Source organism: Cydia strobilella, chromosome 25, assembly GCF_947568885.1.
Source record: "Cydia strobilella chromosome 25, ilCydStro3.1, whole genome shotgun sequence".
NCBI classification, from domain to species: Eukaryota; Metazoa; Arthropoda; class Insecta; order Lepidoptera; family Tortricidae; genus Cydia; species Cydia strobilella.
In genome coordinates this window covers 4,679,486-4,688,991 of record NC_086065.1, presented here as the reverse complement: position 1 = coordinate 4,688,991, position 9,506 = coordinate 4,679,486, and the positions used below count along the sequence as shown (strand labels likewise).

General features: G+C 40.5%; 1 protein-coding gene across 1 annotated transcript; it reads right to left on the bottom strand.

Moving 5' to 3' along the window:
* Window positions 1-3,008: 3,008 nt before the first annotated feature.
* Window positions 3,009-9,466, bottom strand: LOC134752707 (gastrula zinc finger protein XlCGF57.1-like). Its single transcript, XM_063688392.1, has 5 exons — window positions 9,033-9,466; window positions 8,674-8,812; window positions 7,702-7,764; window positions 6,612-6,674; window positions 3,009-4,335 (listed from the first exon to the last, which is right to left on the bottom strand). Exons 1-5 carry the CDS (start codon window positions 9,159-9,161, stop codon window positions 3,014-3,016), a joined length of 1,716 nt encoding a protein of 571 aa, XP_063544462.1. The 5' UTR covers window positions 9,162-9,466; the 3' UTR covers window positions 3,009-3,013.
* Between the last annotated feature and the right edge of the window lie 40 nt (window positions 9,467-9,506).

Genomic DNA, 9,506 nt, shown 5'->3' with positions numbered 1-9,506 from the left:
TTGTGTATCAGAGGAACGCGGCTGGGCGAGTAAAAGGTACCGTTGACGGGTAAACTTAAGTAGACTGATTTATTTATTCCATATTAACTAAGTGTATAGTTGAGTGATCGTGATTCTTAGAAGAAATGAAATTAACCTGTTTATTAAAGTTATTGAAAGGGCTGTCATGAGAACAATAACCCTAACCACCCCTAACCCTCCTATGCAGTGAGATCTTGCTCTTGCAATAGTGGAGTGACAGAGATGGAGATAATCTATAGAATTCTCGAAGGTCGCGGTACCAACTGCGGCTCGAGGCTTCTGCGTGTTAGAAAATATAAATAATTACTTTGTATTCTACTATTAATGATTAGAATGAATTGATAATTGATTGATGTGTATCCTTTAATAAAAAGTATTATTCTATTCTACTTGTTTTCCTTACCATTCCTATACACTCACCGTCGCATAGCACCCGTCGTCGAGCGGCGCCACAGAGCAGACACAAGTACTGCGCCGCGCTCACACTACTTATGAGGCCGGTGTCGATTTTAGTCGCAAAAATGTAAAATTGATAGATTTAGTCCGTGAAATTTTACACCTTTTGTTACCTAATTGAAATAACAAGTACTGGTTTCTATTAGCACGTCTTCTTATCTTACCTTTTATCAGATCATTTTTTTGAAAACAGACTCACTAAATTAGTAATGTTTGCTTTTCTGATGGACGTTTAGGTAAACGCGCGTAAAGCACTGATTTTGTCGCTCTTATTTGTAAACTTCGTAATGTTTGGACTGCTAAACATGGTAATTTTGTATTACACATATCCTGTACTTGACGTTTATCGGACTACATTTTTATTATTATGACTAAGAAGTAGTGTAAATGAAAGTTAGACGAAATCAATTTTCTCCAGAAATTACTTCAAAACAAGTGACAATTTCTCTGAAAATCGACTTAATTTCAACGTAATTTGATACTTAAACAATCTACAACATTTGCTGAAACTATTCTTATACATCAATTTGTATAATTTACCACCATGATTTTTTGATGAATTTTTAAAAACTGCCCCTTCTCTTCATGCATAGGTGACGCACGCTCGCGACCTCATTATTAAAAGGCAAGATGAGAAGACGTGCTAATAGAAATCAATACTTGTTATTTAGATATTACGTAACAAAACGTGTACAATTTCAACGACTAAATCTATCAATTTTACATTTTTGCTCCAAAATCGACTACGGCCTCTTAAATACTCGTAGAATCCCCACCCAGCAGGAACGCTGAAGGAGCAGAGATATGACTTGAATGGGGTTGGCAACTGTCAAAGGTTTGCAGAGATGGCGCCATCATAGCTTGCCCCTTTTTCTATGAAATTGAAAACAAAAATTTGACAATTCTAGGGATTGACAGGGCAAGCCATGCTGGCGCCATCTGCTAATTATTTCGACCGGCCAACCCCATTACACCTCGCTTATGCTGTATCTCATTCCTCAGGGCCTACAGAAGATTCTCTCAGAATGTATTTTTACGTGTAACCTTTAGGTCTAAGTTTCTAGACTTCTATATTATAGTTATCCAGGGGCATTCTACGAGAATGTCACTTACAAAATACTTTTGCCTTGTATGGCAGTCACCTCCATCAAAAGCGAAAAACTCGAGAGCATAATTATATACTCCCAATTTGTTAGCCACAACATGAAATAATTCCAGACCAATCGCTTTCTCATCGGCATTTCGTAAGCGACATTCTTGCGGATTGCGCCATCTGTGGTCGCGGTGTATTCCCATTTGTCCTCGCTGGGCACAGATGTGAACAGGTGCATTCATATCCCCATACGTCCCCGCCTCATGTATGGCGGCGATCTCGAGGGGCGGGGTCTAATACACCGGGGAGTACCTACACCGTAGTCGGAGCACTAAGCAACGAGAGATTTTGTGCTCGTTCGCAGTCGGCTCGCCGAGCGCGTCCGAATGCTGAGTCGTCTATGATTGTTCATTATTTTAGTATGTGGGTATTTTTGCACTTTGTAATTTTTCCTCAGTCACCCGTTGACCACGAACGCTGTAAAGAGTTCGAAACGTCGGGATGTATTATAAATTCAATATACGCGATATAATCCGTTTTCATAGTTTTATTTCATGAGTAACTATCGCGGTAACCGAAGACAATATTAAATCCATATTTTGTTAGTAATACTTAAACTAGGGAACCTATAAACTAAGTGTTAGTCTAATTATAACATTTACTATACAATTAAGAGTAGCCATTTACTAGCCATAAAAACAAAAACAAATACCTACTTACTTACTTTATTATTTTGTACTGCCTGTTACAATATTAATATAGTAACTAAATATGGCCTAATAAGAAGTCTCAACTGAAATAATTCTTAAGTAAAAAAAAGGTTTAGGCATTGTTAAGTAATTAGCACGAAAGGTAATTAATTTAACACAATCGGAATCGTTTGTTACGCACGCACCTCGCACACTGCACCACGGCACGGCTACGTCACTCACAGCGTCGCGTCATCTGCACTGCATCACGCCTGCGTATGCGCCCACGTCAGCACGTTACGTTGCAGTCACCCCGCGGCCGCGCCGCGGATCGTCGATATTGGGCAATCGTACCAATCGTGTTAATAAACGGAAGTGCAAGCTCACTCCGGGCCTTTTTGACACCTTACATCGGGTCTTAGGACAACGCGTTAGATTAAGCTATAAATGTAATCTTTCTATTTTAATTAAATCTCTTGTATTCGACGCGCTCTTGTTATTTATCTCCTTCACTGCTGCCTCCCTATATAATTCGTTACTAAAACATTATTCAAGTTTTAGATCGCAACAAACTATGTAGAATTTGTAGTGCTGCTTACTAATATCCGTATTAATTTAGTCAATAGTCTAGGAACTTGTTACTACCACCGTTACAGTACGTTACAGTTCTGTATGGGAAATTAAATACAATAAAAATAACATATTACATTTATTTGATATTAATATTACATTACAAAATACGTATGCCACATTGTTATGGTTTCGCCATAGTATGCTTCGTCTGGTGTAGTTTTAAACATAATTTCCATCTGCATTTGTAGTCGCAATCGCCACATTTCAATGGCTTCGCCCCAGTATGTGTCAGCAGGTGTTGTTGTAAGTTTGAGCTCTTACTGCATTTGTAATCACAGTGGCTACACTGAAAAGGCTTATGGCCAGTATGTGTCCTTTCATGATGTCGTAAGGTTGAGCTCTGACTGCACTTGTAGTCGCAATAACTACATTTGTAAGGCTTTTCTCTAGTGTGAATCCTTTGGTGTTGTTGTAAGTGTGACTTCTGACTGCATTTGTAATCACAGTGGTTACACTGAAATGGCTTCGCCCCAGTATGTATAATCAGGTGTCTTTGTAAGTCTGACTTCTTACTGCATTTGTAATCACAGTGGCTACACTGAAATGGCTTCGCCCCAGTATGTATAATCAGGTGTCTTTGTAAGTCTGACTTCTTACTGCATTTGTAATCACAGTGGCTACACTGAAATGGCTTCGCCCCAGTATGTATAATCAGGTGTCTTTGTAAGTCTGACTTCTTACTGCATTTGTAATCACAGTTGCTACACTGAAATGGCTCCGCCCCAGTATGTATAATCAGGTGTCTTTGTAAGGTTGACTTCCAACTGCATTTGTAATCACAGTAGCTGCACGTAAAAGGCTTCTCGCCAGTATGTGTCCTTTCGTGTCTTCGTAATATATAACTAGTACTGCACTTGTAGTCGCAATGACTACATTTGTAACGGTGTTTTCCAGTGAGTATTCTTTGATGCCTCCGGTTGTGCGTCTTCTGGTGACGTAGCAGGTTTGATTCAACATTGCATTTGAAATCACAGTCGCTACACTTAATGGGATTTTCAGCAATGTGTATTGTTTGGTGTTTGTGTAAATCACTTTTACGCGAACTTGTGTAACTACAGTGACTACAATTAAAATTATTCTCAAAAGAGTGACTCTTTAAGTGAGTCTCCAAACTTTTCTTGGAACTTGTTGTATACTCACATTCAGTACACATGAAATTTGTAACACCATGTTCGCTTTTCTCATGTTCTATCACAAGAAATTCGGTTTGAAACGTAGAACTACAAAAATCACAGGCAAATGGTTTTTGTCCGATCAATGAATGCGTGTGTTGAATGTGTTTTTGTAAAATATACTTGTGCCTGAAATGCTTGCCACAGTGTTCGCAGCCATATGGTTTCCCTTCACTGTGAGCAGTCGCGTCGTCGCGGAGGCGCTCGACCACCACGGAACAAGCCATCGCGAGCTGTTCCCTGGCGCGGGCGGCGCTGCCGTCCGAATACACTGGAACACAAATTAACAAAACAATTTAAAATGTACGTACTGTATAACTTAGTACGTACATATATATTTATATGTCGAAGGTTGCAAGAGATCCGGAGATAGCGAAAGACGTGTGATCTGTTTACGAGTGATTTATTAACTGGACTTATAATCTATCGCGGGCGCAGCCGCGGCTATACTAAGCTACATGTACGATAGGTAGAATAGGTAGATACCCATTCTACATGTGCCTACATAAAAGAATTATACCACTTACGAGTACAATGACTGAAGCACGTAGTGTGACATAGGGACAATCAAGAAAAAAAAAAGTAACACATCAAAATAAGCCCACACTTGTGGTCTGTAGAGTGCCAGAAAGGAATTAGATACATACATACTATGGCGGTCAGCAAAATATTATCGGCGCGTGTCGATAACTTAGTATAGGTTAGAGCACGCGCTGATTGGATTAAGATAATGTCTGTACCGCCGTAGATTAGAGATGTATAAAACACTTGATTATGATTTAATAAATCAGTCTAAGTCTACCCGTCAACGGTCGCTTTTACTCACCCAACTATGTTCCTCTAAAGTGGTGACCCCGAGTGGGGTCCCTACGGGGACCGACGTGCACGGTTGCCACTTCCCTACAGTGGTAACCGGCCGAAAGAACACGCACCTACTGAGATGTCTACACGAAGAGCTCCAGTGAAGAAGCCTCGGAAGTAAGTGACTGCGACACTCAATTGCTTTTCGAGAAGAACTGACAAAGTGATCTCGTCTCAATTTGATTTCGCCACCCTTCCATCAAATGACATCACCGACACTGCCAAGTAACATCGCGGGAAAACAGCGGCTACTCCCAGTATATTCCGGTTTCCGGATTCTTGGACCACAGAATATCTTCAGAAGGAAAAAGAGATAATTACAACGAGCATGACATGACCTCACCATGACATCAGATATCCACCAACGCTTTATGGCAAGAGGATCCTGATTAATCCTGATGTGGCACGCAGCAATCCTAGCGACCCGACTACTCTACTCAACGCTCCACTACTAGTCGTCGCCCTCAACGCTCGCCTTGTCGGCTCCGAGCACCCCGCTCGCCACAATGGCTCGAGATTCTCCGCTCGCCACCCTGGCTCGAGCATTTCCGCTCGCCACGCTGGCTCTGAGCACCCTGGCTGCACTTCATACGTCCGCCCAGACGTATTAGAAGACATAGGCACGTCTCCGTTTCTTCCAAGCTTGTCGTGTTTAAGGAAATGATGCAACGGGGAGGACTGTCACAACGCATCAGGAATATATTCAAGGGAATTCACGCCGAATTGCAAATTAATTAAATGAAGTCATGCCAGCTACATATTATAATTGTTTTGAAGCCGCACTCAAGAATGCAAGCAAGCACAATACGCGACACGCGCGGAGAAATTATTGTCAACGCAGCACGCGTCGAGACATGCCGCAGCAATTCATTTTCAAGTTCACGGTCGCGGAGCCGTGATTGAAGCTATAACGTCGTGGAAGTGAAATAATCGTATCGTAATCGTAGGCAATAATCGTATCCTGTTCAGGACAGCTCCTGCGAAGGACCTGGTCGTCAACCCTACCGGTTGACTAAGGGGGGAGTACTATGGCGGTCAGCAAAATATTATCGGCGCGTGTCGATAACTTAGTATAGGTTAGAGCACGCGCTGATTGGATTAAGATAATGTCTGTACCGCCGTAGATTAGAGATGTATAAAACACTTGATTATGATTTAATAAATCAGTCTAAGTCTACCCGTCAACGGTCGCTTTTACTCACCCAACTATGTTCCTCTAAACATACATATACTTGTTTCGTATTCTAAAATAAAAATATGGTTATCAAAACATGAACATGTCTCTAAAACATTGTTTCCCAAACTTTTTTGGGCCACCCGCCCGCCTAGACATAAAAAAAAAATCTGCGCCATCACTAAACAATAGTTCCAGCTAGGCTTAGTTCGGGGCTTGGTCGATTTGTGTAGGATTGTCTAAAAATGTTTATTTATTTATTTAAATTTTAACCGAGCTTTAACACCCACAACCATCAACGCATAGTTGGCTAACAATAAAAATATCCTCGGTTTATACCCATACGTAACACCCATGTGTTACATAATATATTGAATATGAGTCGTACACTCAGCTGCAGAGAGAGGTGACCCCCCCCCCTGCATAAAAATTTGTACATGTATATACAAGTATAATGTAGCGTGGCTCGTATCGTGCTATGTGCAGTAGTATCATAGTGTCGCAGCACTCACCCGACACGCAGTCCTCGTCACTTGCCTCGTCCGACAGCTCCGACTTGACTGCCCGCACCTCCACTACAACAACAACTCTACTTCATGCCGAGTCTAACGTGTCTTACATTACAGTACCTACATATGTAGGTATTTAAAATAATAGTTATTTACGATACAAGTGCGGAAAAGAGGAAATTCGAAACGAGTAGCGATAAATCGACACGAGTTGCGAATTACCTATTCGCACGTGTATCGTACAACGTTTTACAGTACATATGGCCCTTTAAACTTTCGACATATGCACGAAAAGTGCTCTTTTACGCACTAGTGCGAGAAAGTAGCACCATATGTACTGTAAAATACTATTAAAGGCTCGCATTTTCGAGCGTGGATTACCGCGATAGGGTTTGGTATATTCTTGAACACAAAAATTATGCTTGAATCAATGCATTTATATGCAGCACGCGGTGAAGAAAACATCGTGAGTCGGAGTAATCCCAATACGACCTATAAGCAGTTTTCCTTATGGGTTGGAAGGTCAGATGGCAGATGTTTTCATAAATAATTACCTACGTCAATTCTTGGATTGCGATTTCTTGTATTGGAATTGGTTGCCAAGCTGAACCCAGGCTGAGTATTCGCTTTCCGATACAGCTAATTTGACTACGTGGGTACTTAAGTCGGGGAACTTACTGTACAACAATGGATCTTAGTTTAAATCACAATCTACCGATAGCCCGGAGTACAATACCTACAAAAATTTATACAAATGTCATTATATTTCGTCAGGTGACAACCAATACTCAATAATTACTATCACAAGTATATAGCTCTGCTATAGTGAACCATATTAGCACCTAAATAAGGTTGAATTTCGTTTAATATGTTTTTAGTAATTAGTGAGTTTTGGTTGTCACCTGGCGAATATGATACTTACACATTAAATTATAAATTCACAATTTCGTAGATCAATTATTATAACATCACAGATTGGTATATCTCAGTATATTGGTAGATTAGTTCATTGATTGGAAAGCCCTTCCCAATGCTACAGTTTGTGTTTTCACTAATTATTAATTACGCCGTTTCTATTCAAGTTGGTACTTACGCGATATTTCATCCCTTGCCTCCTCTTCGTCCACTATTTCTGGCTTGATTATGAGCTCTTCATCTGAAACAAATATTCTTTATAATACAGATGCTCAAAAAGTGGTACTCTACAAGTCTACGTGGCTGTTTAGCGTTCACAAAGTTCGTTTACTCGAACAAGTTGTTTTTAATATTTTCAATTTTTTTTTAAGTAATCCTAGCGTCCGCACCAAAGAGAACAAATGTTTAAAAAAAATTATGCCATTCGACATTTACTACGTACTTACACAAAACATTATATGATATGAAGGTGTATAATATTTATTTGTTGCAAGATCCTCCGTAAGATAGTGCTCCAAACGAAGACCGGATGGAAGCTGGACAGTCCTTAGGAACAGCGAAATTGAAGACCTAGTGGCTGAACAGGCCAACTAACCTACTGATAAATAAAAAATATTTCAATATGCCAAGTAGCAAAAACTATTATGGGTATATTAACAAAAGATGGTCGAGTTATTTGCCACACATCTTAAATAGTCTTCCTAGAGATATAATAGATAATTTAGAAGAGGGTAAGCCCCATAAAATTAAAATAATGCTAAAAAAGCACTGCCTGAATAAACAGTAATAATATAAATGTAATAGAAATAAGACCATACTTAGCGTACAATCTATTAGATTAGAGTGTAGATTAGGCTAAGTCTGTAAGCAGTTAAATTTGTAATTTCTTTCTTTGAAATAAACAGATATTTTTCTTTTTTTAACCTAACATCATGGTTAATTAGGCCATCTTGAAAGAATGGATGAAGACCGCACTTGGGCTGTCTGGCGGGAGGACGTCCTGTCGGGCGCCCCATCAGGTGCGAGCGATACTCCAAATTTTTATATTAAAGGAAAAAATGGGAAGTTACACTTCCGGCAGGATTTGAACCCGCAACCTCCGCAATCCGTGCGTTGCTCTTAACTGGTTTAATGGGTTGTGCTTCCCTACCTTTGACGCTCGCTCCATGCAGCCACGCTTGCAGCTCCGCCTGGCTGCGCTGCACTTGCAGTTTGAAGTCGCTCGCGTCCCGCAGGCGGCCCACGCACGCAGAGCAGATGCCGCACGAGCCCGAGCCACCGACTACCAGCTGCATGTTAAATATAACACTTAAAACTTTCCCGTTTTGAACACATGATTAGACCCATGTATAAATTGCATGTTAAATAATCAAACAGTCATATTCGCTAGTACAAAATAAACTGAGCATGCGGTCCGAACATTGTTTCTACCAAAAAAATCTATGTTAAAATATACACAATTTTTATTTTGGGTAAATTTGGCTAAAATAACCAGATTGCCGTACTCACATGTATATCGAAGCTCTCTCTGATCATGTCGGCATATATCTCCGTTTTGCCGAGATGTGTGTACGGCGTCGTCAGGTCCTTGTCCGGAGCACACCGCAGGCAGCAGCGACACGCATGCATCACGTCCATCACGTTACCCGAGCGGTGCGCAAGAATACTCCAACGGACTCAAAATAATACCACAACAAGACGAATTTACAACACTATAAATATGATTAAACAATAGGCAGCCCCTCGGGGCTTTGCTAGACTCAGTTAGAAGTAGAAAATAAGTATCAACAAAATGAAATATACATTCAGTTCAGTTATCGTTCAGCCAACATCACGGACTGTGAGACTTGTGAGCAGTATATATAAGTTACTCTATGCTTGTGAGAGCAGAATTTCAGAAAATATACATTGAACGGCATTTGAACGGCAATTACGCACTCCCAGACCCCAGTAGAGACATGACACTGACATTTGTGATTTCAC

Coding starts and splice junctions, on each gene's coding strand:
- LOC134752707 (XM_063688392.1), bottom strand. CDS start 9,161: ATGGACGTGATGCATGCGTGTCGCTGCTGCCTGCGGTGTGCTCCGGAC. Junction 7,765..8,673: donor GCATGGAGCGAGCGTCAAAG/GTAGGGAAGCAC, acceptor TATTTGTTTCAG/ATGAAGAGCTCATAATCAAG. Junction 4,336..6,611: donor TGACGAGGACTGCGTGTCGG/GTGAGTGCTGCG, acceptor TTTGTGTTCCAG/TGTATTCGGACGGCAGCGCC.